General features: G+C 41.8%; 1 protein-coding gene across 3 annotated transcripts in view; it reads right to left on the bottom strand.

Moving 5' to 3' along the window:
* IMPACT (impact RWD domain protein) overlaps positions 1 to 20,120 on the bottom strand; it is a 108,078-nt gene that overhangs the window by 47,814 nt on the left and 40,144 nt on the right. For all 3 annotated transcript variants that reach the window (XM_053714985.1, XM_053714987.1, XM_053714986.1), the window contains one exon: positions 424 to 518. In XM_053714985.1, coding sequence (XP_053570960.1) covers positions 424 to 518 — 95 coding nt within the window. The remainder of the gene's footprint in view (positions 1 to 423; positions 519 to 20,120) is intronic.

Here is a 20,120-nt window from a genome sequence, read left to right as displayed (position 1 = left end):
CTTTTGCTACAAAACATGTCTTGAAAAAGGCTCGATGCAGGGCTGAAACGTCGACATGTGACTTGTTTTATCATGAACAAAGATTTTCTATTTTTTAAACCCAGTGAGTGCCCTTCTATTAAAAGAGGATGTACATGATGGACTTAAGAAATGCACCCAGGTTATAAACAAACTTGAAAAGTCAGAGTGCTTGACCACTGGCTATATTTTATAATTAAAAAGTAGAATTTATAGCCTAGCAGCTTGGTTTTGCCTTGCAAATGTAAATCCATACTGAGCATCTCTAATATCCAAAGAAAATATAGGTTAGTTTCAGCATCAGTTACAGAACAATGTGGCTGCCAAATCTGACAGCAACACATTGCATAGCAGTTTGTTGAACCCCTATCTAGTAGGCAATAGGTAATGAGATCCTTTACTCACTTGACTGGGGCTAACCACTGGAGCAAGATGAGCCTGAAATGTACTCCTTCGGTCACTAATTGGATCTGCGTGTTTTATCGGAGGTAGTTCATCCACTAGATACAAAATAAGATGAATATTCAGTAGTATAAAGTAATGCATTACCAATGTTCTATCGAAGAAAAAACAGAATTTATGCTTACCTGATAAATTTCTCTCTCTTGTGATGTATCGAGTCCACGGATTCATCCATACTTGTGGGATATTCTCCTTCCCAACAGGAAGTGGCAGAGAGAGCACCCACAGCAGAGCTGTCTATATAGCTCCACCCTTAGCTCCGCTCCCCCAGTCATTTGACCGAAGGCTAGGAAGAAAAAGGAGAAACTATAGGGTGCAGTGGTGACTGAAGTTTTTAAAATAAAAATATACTACCTTTCTTAAACAGACAGGGTGGGCCGTGGACTCGATACATCACAAGAGAAAGAAATTTATCAGTTAAGCATAAATTCTGTTTTCTCTTGTAAGATGTATCGAGTCCACGGCTTCATCCATACTTGTGGGAAACCAATACCAAAGCTTTAGGACACGGATGAAGGGAGGGACAAGACAGGTACCTTAAACGGAAGGCACCACTGCTTGTAGAACCTTTCTCCCAAAAATAGCCTCCAAAGAAGCAAATGTATCGAATTTGGAAAATTTGGAAAAAGTATGAAGCAAAGACCAAGTCGCCGCCTTACAAATCTGTTCAACAGAAGCCTCATTTTTAAAAGCCCATGTGGAAGCCACTGCTCTAGTAGAATGAGCAGTAATTCTTTCAGGAGGCTGCTGGCCAGCAGTCTCATAAGCCAAACGGATGATGCTTTTCAGCCAAAAGGAAAGAGAGGTAGCCGTAGCCTTTTGACCTCTCCGTTTACCAGAGTAAACAACAAACAATGAAGATGTTTGACAGAAATCTTTAGTTGCTTGTAAGTAGAACTTTAAAACACGAACCACATCAAGATTGTGCAACAGACGTTCCTTCTTTGATGAAGGATTAGGACACAGAGAAGGAACAACAATCTCCTGATTGATATTCCTATTAGAAACAACCTTAGGAAGAAACCCAGGTTTGGTACGCAAAACCACCTTATCTGCATGGAAAACAAGGTAAGGTGAGTCACACTGTAAAGCAGATAACTCAGAAACTCTTCGAGCCGAAGAGATAGCTACTAAAAACAAAACTTTCCAAGATAGAAGCTTAATATCTATGGAATGCATAGGTTCAAACGGAACCCCTTGAAGAACTTTCAGAACCAAGTTTAGGCTCCATGGTGGAGCAACAGGTTTAAATACAGGCTTGATCCTGACCAAGGCCTGACTAAATGCTTGAACGTCTGGAACATCTGCCAGACGTTTATGTAAAAGAATAGACAAAGCAGATATTTGTCCCTTTAAGGAACTAGCTGATAATCCCTTCTCCAATCCTTCTTGGAGAAAGGACAAAATTCTAGGAATCCTAATCTTACTCCATGAGTAACCCTTGGATTCACACCAACAAAGATATTTTCGCCAAATCTTATGATAGATTTTCCTGGTGACAGGCTTTCTAGCCTGAATCAGGGTATCAATGACCGACTCAGAGAAACCACGCTTTAATAGAATCAGGCGTTCAATCTCCAAGCAGTCAGACGCAGAGAAATTAGATTTGGATGCTTGAATGGACCTTGGATTAGAAGGTCCTGCCTCATTGGCAGAGTCCACGGTGGAACAGATGACATGTCCACCAGGTCTGCATACCAAGTCCTGCGTGGCCACGCAGGCGCTATCAGAATCACTGAAGCTCTCTCCTGCTTGATTCTGGCAACCAGACATGGGAGGAGAGGAAACGGTGGAAATACATAAGCCAGATTGAAGGACCAGGGCACTGCTAGAGCATCTATCAGTATCGCCTGGGGATCCCGGGACCTGGACCCGTAACAAGGAAGTTTGGCTTTCTGTCGGGATGCCATCAGATCCAATTCTGGTGTGCCCAATAGATGAGTCAGCTGGGCAAACACCTCCGGATGGAGCTCCCACTCCCCCGGATGAAAAGTCTGGCGACTTATGAAATCCGCCTCTCGGTTCTCTACCACTGGGATATGGATTGCTGAGAGATGGCAAGAGTGATCCTCCGCCCATCGGATTATTTTGGATGCCTCCATCATCGCTAGAGAACTCCGTGTTCCTCCTTGATGATTGATATAGGCTACAGTCGTGATGTTGTCCGACTGAAATCTGATGAATTTGGCCGCAGCTAGCTGAGGCCACGCCTGAAGCGCATTGAATATCGCTCACAGTTCTAGAATGTTTATCGGGAGGAGAGATTCCTCCCGAGACCATAAGCCCTGTGCTTTTAGGGATTTACAGACTGCACCACAGCCTAGCAGGCTGGCATCTGTCGTTACTATGAGCCACTCTGGCCTGCGGAAACACATTCCTTGAGAAAGGTGGTCCTGAGACAACCACCAGAGAAGAGAATCTCTGGTCTCTTGGTCTAGATGCAGTTGAGGAGATAAATCTGCATAATCCCCATTCCACTGTTTGAGCACGCATAGTTGCAGTGGTCTGAGGTGTAGGCGAGCATAAGGGACTATGTCCATTGCCGCTACCATGAGTCCGATTACCTCCATACACTGAGCCACTGATGGCCGAGGAATGGAATGAAGAGCTCGGCAAGTGATTAAAAGTTTTGATTTCTGACCTCCGTCAAAAATATTTTCATTTCTACCGAGTCTATCAGAGTCCCTAGGAAGGAAACTCTTGTGAGAGGGACGAGAGAACTCTTTTTTATGTTCACCTTCCACCCTTGAGATCTCAGAAAAGCCAACACGATGTCCATGTGAGACTTGGCTAGCTGGAAAGTCGACGCCTGAATTAAGATGTCGTCTAGATAAGGCGCCACTGCTATACCCTGCGGACTTAGAACCGCCAAAAGGGACCCTAGCACCTTTGTGAAAATTCTGGGAGCCGTGGCAAACCTGAAAGGAAGGGCCACAAACTGGTAATGCCTGTCCAGAAAGGCGAATCTGAGGAATTGATTATGATCTCTGTGAATAGGGATGTGTAGATACACATCCTTTAAATCCACGGTAGTCATATATTGACCCTCCTGGATCAGAGGAAGAATAGTCCGAATAGTCTCCATCTTGAAAGATGGTACTCTGAGGAATTTGTTTAGAATTTTGAGATCCAAGATCGGTCTGAAAGTTCCCTCTTTTTTGGGAACCACAAACAGGTTGGAGTAAAAACCTAGCCCTTGTTCCGCTTTTGGAACTGGGCGGATCACTCCCATGGTATGTAGGTCTTCTACACAGCGTAAGAACGCCTCACTCTTTGTCTGGTTTGCAGACAATTGAGAAATGTGAAATCTCCTCCTTGGGGGGGAGTCTTTGAAGCCCAGAAGATATCCTTGGGACACAATTTCTAAAGCCCAGGAATCGTGAACATCTCTTGCCCAAGCCTGAGCGAAGAGAGAGAGTCTGCCCCTACTAGATCCGGTCCCGGATCGGGGGCTACCCCTTCATGCTTTCTTAGAGGCAGCAGCAGGCTTCTTGGCCTGTTTACCTTTGTTCCAAGCCTGGTTAGGTCTCCAGACTGACTTGCATTGGACAGAATTCCCCTCTTGCTTTGCTGCAGGGGAAGCTGAAGCGGGACCACCCTTGAAGTTCCGAAAGGAACAAAAATTATTTTTTTTGGTCCTCATCTTATTTGATTTATCCTGAGGGAGGGCATGGCCTTTCCCTCCAGTGATGTCTGAAATAATTTATTTCAGTGCAGGCCTGAATAGGGTCTTTCCTTTGAAAGGGATGTTCAACAATTTAGATTTTGATGACACATCAGCAGACCAGGACTTAAGCCATAATGCCTTGCGTGCTAAAAACATAATTTATGCTTACCTGATAAATTTATTTCTCTTGTAGTGTATCCAGTCCACGGATCATCCATTACTTATGGGATATTAACTCTTCCCCAACAGGAAGTGCAAGAGGATTCACCCAGCAGAGCTGCTATATAGCTCCTCCCCTAACTGCCATTACCAGTCATTCGACCGAAAACATGCAGAGAAAGGAAAACCATAGGGTGCAGTGGTGACTGTAGTTTAATGGAAAAATTACCTGCCTTAAAGTGACAGGGCGGGCCGTGGACTGGATACACTACAAGAGAAATAAATTTATCAGGTAAGCATAAATTATGTTTTCTCTTGTTAAGTGTATCCAGTCCACGGATCATCCATTACTTATGGGATACCAATACCAAAGCTAAAGTACACGGATGACGGGAGGGACAGGCAGGCTCTTTATACGGAAGGAATCACTGCCTGAAGAACCTTTCTCCCAAAAACAGCCTCCGAAGAAGCAAAAGTGTCAAATTTGTAAAATTTGGAAAAAGTATGAAGAGAAGACCAAGTTGCAGCCTTGCAAATCTGTTCAACAGAAGCCTCATTCTTAAAGGCCCAAGTGGAAGCCACAGCTCTAGTAGAATGTGCTGTAATTCTTTCAGGAGGCTGCTGTCCAGCAGTCTCATAGGCTAACCGTATTATGCTACGAAGCCAAAAGGAGAGAGAGGTAGCCAAAGCTTTTTGACCTCTCCTCTGACCAGAATAAACGACAAACAGGGAAGACGTTTGTCGAAAATCCTTAGTTGCCTGTAGATAAAATTTCAGGGCACGGACTACATCTAGATTGTGTAGCAGACGTTCCTTTTTCGAAGAAGGATTAGGACACAAAGATGGAACCACAATCTCTTGATTGATATTCCTGTTAGTGACCACCTTAGGTAGGAACCCAGGTTTAGTACGCAGAACTACCTTGTCTGAATGAAAAGTCAGATAAGTAGAATCACAATGTAAGGCAGATAACTCAGAGACTCTTCGAGCCGAGGAAATCGCCATTAAAAACAGAACTTTCCAAGATAACAACTTGATATCAATGGAATGAAGGGGTTCAAACGGAACCCCCTGTAAAACATTAAGAACTAAGTTCAAACTCCATGGTGGAGCAACAGTTTTAAACACAGGCTTGATCCTAGCAAAGCCTGACAAAAAGCTTGAACGTCCGGAACTTCTGACAGACGTTTGTGTAAAAGAATGGACAGAGCTGAAATCTGTCCCTTTAAGGAACTAGCGGATAAACCCTTTTCTAAACCTTCTTGTAGAAAAGACAATATCCTCAGAATCCTAACCTTACTCCATGAGTAACTCTTGGATTCGCACCAATATAAGTATTTGCGCCATATCTTATGGTAAATCTTTCTGGTAACAGGCTTCCTAGCCTGTATTAAGGTATCAATAACTGACTCAGAAAAAAACACGTTTTGATAAAATCAAGCGTTCAATTTCCAAGCAGTCAGCTTCAGAGAAATTAGATTTTGATGTTTGAAGGGACCCTGGATCAGAAGGTCCTGTTTCAGAGGTAGCGACCAAGGTGGACAGGATGACATGTCCACTAGATCTGCATACCAAGTCCTGCGTGGCCATGCAGGCGCTATTAGAATCACTGATGCTCTCTCCTGTTTGATTCTGGCAATCAATCGAGGAAGCATCGGGAAGGGTGGAAACACATAAGCCATCCCGAAGGTCCAAGGTGCTGTCAAAGCATCTATCAGAACCGCTCCCGGATCCCTGGATCTGGACCCGTAACGAGAAAGCTTGGCGTTCTGTCGAGACGCCATGAGATCTATCTCTGGTTTGCCCCAACGTCGAAGTATTTGGGCAAAGACCTCCGGATGAAGTTCCCACTCCCCCGGATGAAAAGTCTGACGACTTAAGAAATCCGCCTCCCAGTTCTCCACTCCCGGGATGTGGATTGCTGACAGGTGGCAAGAGTGAGACTCTGCCCAGCGAATTATCTTTGATACTTCCATCATTGCTAGGGAGCTTCTTGTCCCTCCCTGATGGTTGATGTAAGCTACAGTCGTGATGTTGTCCGACTGAAACCTGATGAACCCCCGAGTTGTTAACTGGGGCCAAGCCAGAAGGGCATTGAGAACTGCTCTCAATTCCAGAATGTTTATTGGTAGGAGACTCTCCTCCTAATTCCATTGTCCCTGAGCCTTCAGAGAATTCCAGACAGCACCCCAACCTAGTAGGCTGGCGTCTGTTGTTACAATTGTCCAGTCCGGCCTGCTGAATGGCATCCCCCTGGACAGATGTGGCCGAGAAAGCCACCATAGAAGAGAATTTCTGGTCTCTTGATCCAGATTCAGAGTAGGGGACAAGTCTGAGTAATCCCCATTCCACTGACTTAGCATGCACAATTGCAGCGGTCTGAGATGTAGACGTGCAAAGGGTACTATGTCCATTGCTGCTACCATTAAGCCGATCACCTCCATGCATTGAGCTACTGACGGGTGTTGAATGGAATGAAGGACACGGCATGCATTTTGAAGCTTTGTTAACCTGTCTTCTGTCAGGTAAATCTTCATTTCTACAGAATCTATAAGAGTCCCCAAGAAGGGAACTCTTGTGAGTGGAAAGAGAGAACTCTTCTTTTCGTTCACCTTCCATCCATGCGACCTTAGAAATGCCAGTACTAACTCTGTATGAGACTTGGCAGTTTGAAAGCTTGAAGCTTGTATCAGAATGTCGTCTAGGTACGGAGCTACCGCAATTCCTCGCGGTCTTAGTACCGCCAGAAGAGCACCCAGAACCTTTGTGAAGATTCTCGGAGCCGTAGCCAATCCGAATGGAAGAGCTACAAACTGGTAATGCCTGTCTAGAAAGGCAAACCTTAGATACCGGTAATGATCTTTGTGAATCGGTATGTGAAGGTAAGCATCCTTTAAATCCACTGTGGTCATGTACTGACCCTTTTGGATCATGGGTAAAATTGTCCGAATAGTTTCCATTTTGAACGATGGAACTCTTAGGAATTTGTTTAGGATCTTTAAATCCAAGATTGGCCTGAAAGTTCCCTCTTTTTTGGGAACCACAAACAGATTTGAGTAAAACCCTTGTCCTTGTTCCGACCGCGGAACCGGATGGATCACTCCCATTAATAAAAGATCTTGCACGCAGCGTAGAAACGCCTCTTTCTTTATTTGGTTTGTTGACAACCTTGACAGATGAAATCTCCCTCTTGGGGGAGAGAATTTGAAGTCTAGAAGGTATCCCTGAGATATGATCTCTAACGCCCAGGGATCCTGGACATCTCTTGCCCAAGCCTGGGCGAAGAGAGAAAGTCTGCCCCCCACTAGATCCGTTCCCGGATCGGGGGCCCTCGATTCATGCTGTCTTAGGGGCAGCAGCAGGTTTCCTGGCCTGCTTGCCCTTGTTCCAGGACTGGTTAGGTCTCCAGCCTTGTCTGTAGCGAGCAACAGCTCCTTCCTGTTTTGGTGCAGAGGAAGTTGATGCTGCTCCTGCTTTGAAATTACGAAAGTAACGAAAATTAGACTGTCTAGCCTTAGGTTTGGCTCTGTCTTGAGGCAGGGCATGGCCTTTACCTCCTGTAATGTCAGCGATAATTTCTTTCAACCCGGGCCCGAATAAGGTCTGCCCTTTGAAAGGTATATTAAGCAATTTAGATTTAGAAGTAACGTCCGCTGACCAGGATTTTAGCCACAGTGCTCTGCGTGCCTGAATGGTGAATCCGGAATTCTTAGCCGTAAGTTTAGTTAAATGTACTACGGCATCTGAAATAAATGAGTTAGCTAACTTAAGGGCTTTAAGCTTGTGTGTAATCTCATCTAATGGAGCTGATTCAAGTGTCTCTTCCAGAGACTCAAACCAAAATGCTGCTGCAGCCGTGACAGGCGCAATGCATGCAAGAGGTTGCAATATAAAACCTTGTTGAACAAACATTTTCTTAAGGTAACCCTCTAACTTTTTATCCATTGGATCTGAAAAGGCACAGCTATCCTCCACCGGGATAGTGGTATGCTTAGCTAAAGTAGAAACTGCTCCCTCCACCTTAGGGACCATTTGCCATAAGTCCCGTGTGGTGGCGTCTATTGGAAACATCTTTCTAAATATCGGAGGGGGTGAGAACGGCACACCGGGTCTATCCCACTCCTTAGTAACAATTTCAGTAAGTCTCTTAGGTATAGGAAAAACGTCAGTACTCGCCGGTACCGCAAAATATTTATCCAACCTACACATTTTCTCTGGTATTGCAACTGTGTTACAATCATTCAGAGCCGCTAACACCTCCCCTAGTAATACACGGAGGTTTTCCAGCTTAAATTTAAAATTTGAAATATCTGAATCCAGTTTGTTTGGATCAGAACCGTCACCCGCAGAATGAAGCTCTCCGTCCTCATGTTCTGCAAATTGTGACGCAGTGTCTGACATGGCCCTAATATTATCAGCGCACTCTGTTCTCACCCCAGAGTGATCACGCTTACCTCTTAGTTCTGGTAATTTAGCCAAAACTTCAGTCATAACAGTAGCCATATCCTGTAATGTGATTTGTAATGGCCGCCCAGATGTACTCGGCGCTACAATATCACGCACCTCCCGAGCGGGAGATGCAGGTACTGACACGTGAGGCGAGTTGGTCGGCATAACTCTCCCCTCGTTGTTTGGTGAAATATGTTCAATTTGTACAGATTGACTTTTATTTAAAGTAGCATCAATACAGTTAGTACATAAATTTCTATTGGGCTCCACTTTGGCTTTAGCACATATAGCACAGATATCTTCCTCTGAATCAGACATGTTTAACACACTAGCAAATAAACTAGCAACTTGGAAATACTTTTCAAGTAATTTACTATAATATGAAAACGTACTGTGCCTATAAGAAGCACAGAAAAAGTTATGACAGTTGAAAATTAATAAACTGAAAAGTTATAGCATCAAAAACACAATTTTAGCAAAGGATTGCTCCCATTAGCAAAGGATAATTAACCCTGATAGCAGAAAAAAAATACAGAAATAAACGTTTTTTATCACAGTCAACTACAATCTCACAGCTCTGCTGTGAGTGATTACCTCCCTCAAAACAAGTTTTGAAGACCCCTGAGTTCTGTAGAGATGAACCGGATCATGCAGGGAAGACAATAAACTTCTGACTGAATTTTTTGATGCGTAGCAAAAGAGCCAAAAAAGGCCCCTCCCCCTCACACATAACAGTGAGAGAGATCAGTAAACTGTCATAAATTAAATAAAACGACTGCCAAGTGGAAAAAAATAGTGCCCAAAACATTTTTTCACCCAGTACCTCAGAAAATTAAACGATTTTACATGCCAGCAAAAAACGTTTAACATTAATAAATTGAGTGTTATTAAAAAGCCTGTTGCTAGTCCCTGCAAATTAGGCTAAAGTTTTATGCATACAGTATAATTCCAGTGAAGTGCCATTCCCCAGAATACTGAAGTGTAAAATATACATACATGACAGCCTGATACCAGTTGCTGCTACTGCATTTAAGGCTGAGTTTACATTATATCGGTATGGCAGAATTTTCTCATCAATTCCATTGTCAGAAAATAATAAGCTGCTACATACCTCTTTGCAGATTAATCTGCCCGCTGTCCCCTGATCTGAAGTTTACCTCTCCTCAGATGGCCGAGAAACAGCAATATGATCTTAACTACTCCGGCTAAAATCATAGAAAAACTCAGGTAGATTCTTCTTCAAATTCTACCAGAGAAGGAATAACACACTCCGGTGCTATTATAAAATAACAAACTTTTGATTGAAGGTATGAAACTAAGTATAATCACCACAGTCCTCTCACACATCCTATCTATTCGTTGGGTGCAAGAGAATGACTGGTAATGGCAGTTAGGGGAGGAGCTATATAGCAGCTCTGCTGGGTGAATCCTCTTGCACTTCCTGTTGGGGAGGAGTTAATATCCCATAAGTAATGGATGATCCGTGGACTGGATACACTTAACAAGAGAAATGGCAAAACCTTAATTCTTTGCCGCTAATTTAGCCATTTGGAAAGCGGCATCTGTAATGAAAGAATTAGCCAACTTAAGGGCCATAATTCTATCCATTATATCCTCTAATGGAGTCTCCACCTGGAGAGCCTCTTCTAGAGCCTTAAACCAGAAAGCAGCTGCAGTAGTTACAGGAACAATGCATGCAATAGGTTGAAGAAGAAAACCTTGATGAACAAAAACTTTCTTCAGGAGACCCTCTAATTTTTTATCCATAGGATCTTTGAAAGCACAACTGTCTTCGATAGGTATAGTTGTACGCTTAGCAAGAGTAGAAATAGCTCCCTCCACCTTAGGAATAGTCTGCCACGAGTCCTGTATGGTGTCAGATATGGGAAACATTTTCTTAAAAACAGGAGGGGGAGCGAACGGAATACCTGGTCTATCCCACTCCTTAGTAACAATAGTCACAATCCTCTTAGGGACTGGAAAAACATCAGTGTAAACAGGAACCTCCAAGTATCTGTCCATTTTACGCAATTTCTCTGGGACCACTATAGGGTCACAGTCATCTAGAATAGCCAATACCTCCTTGAGCAATAAGCGGAGGTGTTCAAGCTTAAATTTAAAGGCCGTCATATCAGAATCTGTCTGAGGGAGCGTCTTTCCTGAATCAGAAATCTCTCCCTCAGATAACAAATCCCTTATCCCTACTTCAGAACATTGTGAGGGTATATCGGATACGGCTACTAAAGCGTCAGACGGCTCAGCATTTGTTCTTAACCCAGAGCTGTCACGCTTTCCTTGTAAACCAGGCAGTTTAGAGAAAACCTCTGTGAGGGTTTTATTCATAACTGTGGCCATGTCTTGTAAAGTAAATGAATTAGACGCACTAGAGGTACTTGGCGTCACTGGTTGTGACACTTGGGGAGAGCTAGATGCTAAACCCTCATTTCCTTCTAACTGAGAATCATCTATTGCAGTATGTTTAAGTGCTAAACTATGCTCTTTATAATTTATAGACATATCAGTGCAAGTGGGACACATTCTAAGAGGGGGTTCCACAATGGCTTCTAAACACATAGAACAAGGATTTTCCTTGGTGTCAGACATGTTAAACAGGCTAGTAATGTAACAAGCAAGCTTGGAAAACACTTTAATCAAAGTAAATAACACTTTAAACAAAAACGGTACTGTGCCTTTAAGAGAAAAGAAGCTGCACAAACTCTGCAAAACAGTGAAAAAAAATCAGTAAACAAAACAAAATTTTTACAGTAGCATCATAAAGCCTTAGTAACTTTGCACCACTATGCAAATAAACAATTAACCCCTTAATGTAAAAACCGGATTGAAAAAACTTAAAAACCGGTAAAATAACGTTCAGCACCTTGCCACAGCTCTGCTGTGGCTCCTACCTGCCCTTTAGGAACGATTTGTGGGGGAAAAAACCTCTTTACAGCCCTCAAATACAGCAGGAACCTCTGGGGAAGTAACTGGATGTTTCTGAGGTAAATAAACTAGGCCCCTCCCACCTCACTCGATGTTATGGGGCCTAAAAGAAACCACAGAGTGTTTCTTAAACTAGCCATGTGGGTTAATAACCCTTAAACAAGCCACAAAGACCCCTTAAAGTCCCTCAAAAAAGGTTATATTTGCAATTGAACCAAAACGTTTTTTCCTATCAGTGTCACCAGTAGCTATGAGCCCTTTATGCAAGCTTGGATTCCTCTTTTACTGAATACAGCTTACCTTTCCCTCATGGGGATATTGCCAGCCTTTTCTAGAAATAACACAGTCTGTCTAGAAAAAAAAATAGACTGAACATACACATACCTTAATGCAATTTAGCCTGCAAACTGTTCCCCCAACTGAAGTTTTCCTTTTTTTTTTTTTTTTTAAATCTTTTTCTTTTTATTACGCAAAATAAAACAATACAATCTTTATGATATATAAACACACAAAAAATAACACAAATACATAATCAATCTGCAACAATAATCTGAAGACGCACATTTGCGTGATAAATCCTCACTAGGTCCTATTTTGCTTTCCGCAGCTAACATAAAATGTGGTGAAGGAAAATAAAAAAAAAATAAAAAAAAAAAAAAGAAAAGAGAAGAAAAGAGAGCCCTGGATCCCCCCCTCCACGCCACCCCCTACCCCTACATCCTCTCACGACCGACTCCCCGTCCAAAACTCTGTTCCATATATACGCCCGGTTATGGAGCCGAATTTATCCAAGATGCCGGAAATTTCCCTAGCAGAACTAATTCCGCAAAGCTAACAGTAGATCGTACCGGGGCCAGAATCTGCCTTTGTACCCGAAGAGGGTAAGACAAAATAATTGGTAACCATCCCTGTATAAACTCATTAATTCTCTTCTCAGAGGCATCTAACAGATGGTATGACTCGAATATAATTTGACCTTGGATTTCTTTAAAACACCTCTCTAGACTCGGTGCAGTCTTTGCTTTCCAATTTAACAGAACAAGGTGACGCACTGCCAATATGATCGTATTCAGAATACAAACCAATGGGGCCAAGTTTCTATGTACTTCTGTAACTAATAACATTACATCCTGTAGTGTAAAAATAAAATTTACATCATATAATGAATTAAACCAAAAACACACTTTATGCCACAACTGGTTGATTTTGGGACAGAACCAAAACATATGGAATAAATCAGCCCTTGAGTTCGAACATCTAGGGCAATTATTTAGTCCCGGGACAGAAATTTTTTGTAATTTAAGCGGATGCATATAGAAATTATTCAAGAGCTTCACGTGCGATTCCTTCCAGGACATCGAGACCCTACACTTATATACCATATTGAAGCTCAGGATTATCCTCTCCTCGGTAATATCAGGAATAACTGGAAGCAACCAATTACTTATACTCTGCAAGTACTTATCACTTTGTTTAGAAAGCATAATGTCATACATTAGAGAGATAGAAGAGGCTCCAGTGCTAAATTTCTTGATTAAAGTTCTGACATCGGACCATTCTGGCGACAAGCTACTCTCCCAATTCTGCTCAAGTACATAATGGCGAATCTGGAAATAGGCAAACAAATCGGACCTAGGAAGGTCATAAGATTGAAAGAGAAATTCTGCTGTCTGGATCAGATTGTCAGCCCCCAGCAACTGCTTGACAAGCGTCAGCCCTTTATTTCCCCAAGATTTAAATACCTTGTGGTATAGACCAGGAATGAAGTTAGGATTTCCCTGAATAGGAAGATATTCCGAAACAGAGGGCTCTACTCCTAAACAAATGCAGAACTTCTGCCACGCAGTGACAACATTTTTAAAGGATACCATTCTGCTGATGTTAGATGGAAGCTGTCTGGTGTTACAGTGTAACAGAGCCCTGAGAGCGAATGGACGAGTATAAAAAGCTTCTTCTTGACTGACCGCTAACCAGTTGGTTTCCGCCACCCAATCCATAGCAAATTTCACCAGGGCCGCGATATTGTATAACCTAACATCCGGCAATGCCAAACCAGCACAATTAGGTTTCTGCATTAGCTTAGCTAATGCGATCCTAGGTCTCTTATCTTTCCAAATGAATTTAGAAAAATAACCATGTAAATTTTTAATGTCTGTACTAGATATAAAGATAGGAAGATTCTGTATCACATACAAAAGACGGGGGAAGACAATCGTTTTTATTAAGTTCACCTTCGCTGAAATTGACAGGGGATATGAGACCCATAACTGCAGATCAGTTTTAATTTTTTTAAACAATGGGGCATAGTTCGCTATATACCATAATTTCGGATTTTTATGTAACTCAAGCCCCAGATATTTAATTGCATTAACAACTTTGAATGGGGACTTTCCTCTACGGGGCGAACTATTACCCATATACATAAGTTCACTCTTTTCCAGATTCACCACATAACCGGAAAAAGAGCTGAACTGGGCCAGAATTTGGAGAATTACTGGGATCGATTGAGATGGCTTATCTACAAAAATCAGCATATCGTCTGCATATAGAAGAGTTTTTAAATGATAAGAGCCCAGAGAGATTCCTGTCAAAACATCCCGAAATCTAACCGCTAAGGGTTCTAAAGCCACATTAAACAAGAGAGGAGATAATGGACACCCTTGCCTAGTGCCACGATGCAAGACAATCTCCTGCGAACGGATACCATTGACCAGAAGAAAGGAAATGGGTTTGGAATAAATCTTATGAATAAAGTGAATAAAATTACCCGAAAAACCGAAATTCTGCAATGAGCAGAATAAATGCTCCCAAACAATAGAGTCAAAGGCCTTAACTGCGTCCAAGGTTAATACCGCAGAGTCAGAGATAGCGGCATTACAAGGCTCAGATTCCAAATTCCACATATAGTCCAAGAACGTAATTACCTTTCGTATATTTCTCGACGAATTCCTAGAGGTCATAAAACCGGTCTGGTCCTGATGAATCAAATTCTGCAAACAATGATTCAATCTGGTGGCAATAATACCAGCCAGCAACTTATAATCAGTGTTAAGCACTGATATTGGCCTATATGAGGCCATATTCTCTGGATTTTTATTTTTTTTTGCAATCAGTTAAATATTCGCCGCAGCAAAGTTTTCAGAAATACCATTTTCAGAAAGGTAATAATTATTAAAAAGAGCCTCTAATGCAGACAACAATTCTCCCTTTAATAGTTTATAGAATTCCGCGGGAAGCCCATCAGGGCCAGCCGCTTTATTAAGCTTAAGTTTATCAATAGCAGTGCCAATCTCCTCTTGCCTTATCGGTTGATTCAACAATGCCAACTCATCTGCTTGTATCTTTGGAATATTAATAACGGACCAGAAAGACTCTTGACTATTATAATCGGTGCTGATCGGCGAATACAATAACTGGTAGTAATCAAAAAATGCCTGGGAAATCTCTGCTGGCTTGAAAAGCCTGTCCTCACCCTTCTTTATCACAGCAATATAATTTCTCTTCTTTCTATTCTTAACAAGGCGAGACAGGTGTTTCGCCGAGCACCCATGAAAGCTCCTATATTTAAGATTCAATCTAACCTCTTCCTCCATAGATTTCTGCTTTAAAAAAATCTCTCTTTCCTTTCTGGCCTCAATATATATTGCCCAATTCTTTGGAGAAGAATCCAGTTGAATATCCCTATACGCCGCTCTAACTTTGACAGCAAAAGAATTCCCCTGTTCCTTGGTTTTCTTCGAGCGAGTACTCATAAAAGCTATAATTTTACCCCGAATCACGGCTTTAGCAGCCTCCCAATAGACCTCTGACTTGTGACTGTAATTCGAGTTAAAAGATACGTACTCGCTCCAGGTACTCTTGATCCAAGATAAAAATCTCGGATTAGTATATAAGAAACGAGGGAAGCCAAAGACCTGTGATGCTGAACGTGCCTCGTGAGTATTAAGAATGGATAAAGAAATTATGGCATGGTCGGATATCAGAAACTCCCCAATTCCCGCATTAAGCTGAAAAACTGTCAATGATTCAGAAATTAAAAAGAGATCAATCCTCGAAAAAGTCCTATGCGCCTTGGACTCGCACGTGAAAGCTCTAACTAAAGGATTTTGAATACGCCAAATATTAGTCAAAGTCAATTTACTACAAAATATTTTAAAGTACTTGGCGTGATACTTATATTTAGCATAATTCTTTCTTGAAAAACGGTCTAACTCTGGACACCTAGTAATATTAAAATCCCCACAAATAATTAGATTCTCCCTTTGAAAGGGGAAGATTTTGTTTTGGATCTGGTCCCAAAAACTTAATGAAAATTTATTGGGGGCGTAGAGATTGCAGAATATGTATTTAACGGATTTTATCATGACCTGTAATAACATAAAGCAGGCAGAGGGATCTAACTCAACTTTAATAATTTGATAGTCCAAATCTTTATGAAATAAGACCGCCACTCCTCGTTTTTTAGCTGGAGAGGATGAGGCGATTACCTCGCCTACCCATTTTATTTTAAGCTTTGCCGCTTCTATTCCATCTAAATGGGTCTCCTGTAAAAAAACCAGATCAGGTTTTTCAACAGCCAATGTTTTGATGACCAGTTTACGCTTGGCGGGAGAAGAAATCCCCCCCACATTCCAAGAGAGAATTTTAAAACCCACTACTATTCTTTAGTCTGTCTAAAACACACAGCCCAAACTGGAACCACAACAGAAGATAACAACCGAGGGGGGGGGACACGCGGGCAAGAGGGAAGAAAAGGGGGAGAAGAAAAAAAAAAAAAAAAAAAAAGAGAAACAGAGAAGAAAAAGAAGAATGATGAGAGATAAGCAGAAAAAAAAAAAAAAAAACCACATCAATCGAAAATATACTATTTATCATGAATCCTGCTATTGGCAATTTTTGGTGAACAAAATTTAAAAATACATAATTTTCACACAATAACAAGACACAAATATTAAGCATAACAAATACGTTAAAACAACTAATAAAATCAGAAAATTAACCAGAAAAAAAAAATCAAGACTCTCCAAGGAGATTCTATGAACCTGACCTAGAATCCCAAGGGAACCAGCTCAACAGCGGACCTGCCCGTAAGATTATAGGGTTCTCATGAATTCTTTAACTTCAGAAACTTCATTGAAACTAAATTTGACTCCCTTATTCTCACCTATGATTTTAGCGGGATAAAATAAACTAGCTTTAATACCTTTGCTGATCAACTGTGAGCAGTACGGGGCCATAAGTCTTCTACGAGCGGAAGTTTCCGCCGAGAAGTCCTGGAACAGCAAAATCTTGCTGTTCCCAAATTCTAAGGTACCAGCTTTCTTTGCAAGCTTCAAGATCTCCAGTTTGTCCTGAAACTTTAATAACTTGAAAATACACATCCTGGGTTTAACCGGACCACTAACAGACTCCCTTCTGGGACCCACTCTGTGGGCCCTCTCGATTGCTAGGGGGAGGGAATGAGGTGCTATACCAATAGCTAGGGGAAGAGTTGAGGAGGTGAATTTAATCAGATCCTCAAATTCTAGTGATTCGGGTAGGCCTATAATCCTGATGTTGTTTCGCCTGGAGCGATCTTCAAGATCCTCCAGGCGCAACTGCATACTGTTCAATTTAACCTCTTATAGCCTCTTGAGCTGTCAACCTGTCTTCAGAGGCAGAAATTCTATTTTCTGCTTCCCCAATTCTATGGGAGAAATGTTTAACTTCTGCCGAGAGTGTAACTATGTCAGAAGAAATACCTCCCAGATCTTTTTTAATACCCTCGAACTGGGGAGCAAAAATAGCTGTAAGTTGAACAATCAGAGTCTGGGTATCTATTGCTGTGGATATGCTCTCAGATGATATATCTGCACTTGAGTCGCCAGGTTTGGAATTTTTTTTATCTCTGGGTTTAACAGGCATTTTGGGTGAGATAGTGTTACCGTGAGTAATAAATTTTTCCATCAATAGTGACAAAAAAGCAAAAAAAACAATCAAACACTGAGAACAACAAATAAAATGCAAATCCCCTGTGTGGGGAAAGACAAATACCGTGATATCGCAATTAGTGCAGCAAAAAAATTTTATTTTTTTTCTCTCCTTTTTTTTTCTTTCTCTTTTTTTTTTCCCTAAGTGAATACCTATATAAGTGAATATAATCTAATGTGATACATACAATCAAAATACAAGAAAAATAATAAATAAGCTATATAATATAGAACCTATACTAAGTATAATGGTTATATATTCTATAGACAGTGACAAGGGCCGAAGCCTTGGGAAAAATGCCTGAAACTTTATAGCTTAAACAACCAAAAAGAAATAATGAATTTGGGGTCAAGGACAACCAGTTATATTCTTGCCTGCACAACAATACAGACAAATACGTATAGAAACCTTGTTCTGCTAGACCTGCCAAAAGAGATGAGAGTAAACAATATTAAATTTGAACAAGACCCTGATTAGTAACCCCTAGACTGATTAAACCCCCAGTTATATCAGAGAGTCTCCTGGGATTCAGGGCCGCCTTACACAGTTCCCAGCTAAGGTTGAAGCTTCGAATCAGCGACAATTTGAGCAGACAGTCAGAGAAACATGCAAAGATCTTAAAAAAGTCACCTTTATGCTCCGAGCATCCAGGAGCAAAAGATAGAACACCGTAGGAGAGTCTGAATCCTTAGTTGGTGGCAGGGAAAAACCGTAGCTGAGCCGACTCTGGAGAAACTGGCGACCGGCCAGGAGCGCTCCCACCCGGGGGAGCAGTACAGATGAAGTGACCGGAAATTTAGCATGCAAGGCCCTGGAGCCTTATCTCTTTAAACCATGCTGACAGGTGCTGGACCACTTGTACCTGGATCCAGGAGACCACTGCCCAGCAGGAGCAAAAATACTCGGGACCCTTGCGCGCCCCAGAGCGATGCACCCGCATCCGGCAGTGAGCCCGCCTCCAAGCCCAGCGCGCCTTCCTCTGTACCGGAGCAAGCCCTCCAGGAAAACCCCTCCGGGGCTGAAAAGACACCAAGCCGACACAGCTGTCACTCACACAGCACCACTCTGGCTCCTCTCATCCCCTCCTCCGCCGCTCCACTGGACCAATGAGAGAGCCGTAAGCCCGGCAATTCAGGAGAACACAGTCAGAGGTGTGGAAGATCCTTAATTCTCCTTGGAAATTCTGACAATCCTTTCCAGCAGTAACTAGCGTTGATGCGGATTCACCGCAGCATAGGCAGCATCTAAGGTTTCCCTTTCGCTTGCGATATCCTGTCAAGCAGTGTGCCCGAGCCCTTTCAGGTACAATGGGCAGAAAGTGAAGGCAGTGATAGCAAGCATCGGACAAGACGCCGACCTGGAGCACCTGTGTTAGAGCTCCGCCTTCTCACCGGAAAACCCTACATTGTAATCTCTGAACTGAAGTTTTCCTGTACTCTTCAGCCCTTGTGAGAACAGCGGTGGATCTTAGTTACAAAATGCTAAGATCATCATCCTCCTTGCAGAAATCTTCATCCCTTTCCTGCCAGAGAGTAAATAGTACACACCGGTACCATTTAAAATAACAAACTTTTGCTTGAGAAAATAAAAACTAACATTTTTGTCACCACACTCACTTTACCCTTCCTAGCAGTTAAGCAGGCAGAGAGAATGACTGGGGGGTGGAGCTAAGGGAGGAGCTATATAGTCAGCTCTGCTGTGGGTGCTCTCTCTGCCACTTCCTGTTGGGAAGGAGAATATCCCACAAGAATGGATGAATCCGTGGACTCGATACATCTTACAAGAGAAATTAACAAAAAGTTAACATTGTTTTAGTAAAAGTACAACAAACCTTTGAGAAAACAAGGAGTAAATCCAAGTTGGGAGCTGATAAAGTCTTGTTGTACTTATAGCCTATTGATTGGTATAACATTGTCTAACCCCTGCTATATTACACAGGACTAAGGTCCCAAGAGCAGAATGTTTAAAATGAATAAAATTGCACAAACATATTTAAAAAAAAAAAATCTATGCTCATTCTAGATTTATTTATTTTTGCAGTATTTTGAAACATACCACACTATTGGGATCTTGGCTCTGCATGCTTCTATATTTGCTTATTTCACTAAGCATGGGCTGGATCTAATAACATTGGGCCAAGCTTTTGTAGTGCATTGTATTCTGTGCAGGACATACTGGGGATGGCTTCCCTGGCTGTATAATAGTAGCAGAGGAAGGAAGGCAACCATAAGCTTACTTGGTATTTATTTACAGATAATGTATTAGGTTTTCATTTTTAATAGATCACATTTTTGTTATTTATTAATATTATTATTAGTTTTGGTATTAGTAAATAAAGGGGTAATGCTGGGTGTGCAATAATAGTCTGATTAAATGATATCATTCCTAAAATATTTAAATTTTAAAATATGAAACTGTAAATTAAACAATTTAAGGGCTATTGTAATTTACAATA

The sequence above is a fragment of the Bombina bombina genome, chromosome 5 (assembly GCF_027579735.1).
Source record: "Bombina bombina isolate aBomBom1 chromosome 5, aBomBom1.pri, whole genome shotgun sequence".
Classification (NCBI taxonomy): Eukaryota; Metazoa; Chordata; class Amphibia; order Anura; family Bombinatoridae; genus Bombina; species Bombina bombina.
The sequence above is the reverse complement of the archived record's forward strand: the minus strand, read 5'-3'. Positions and strand labels throughout refer to the sequence as shown.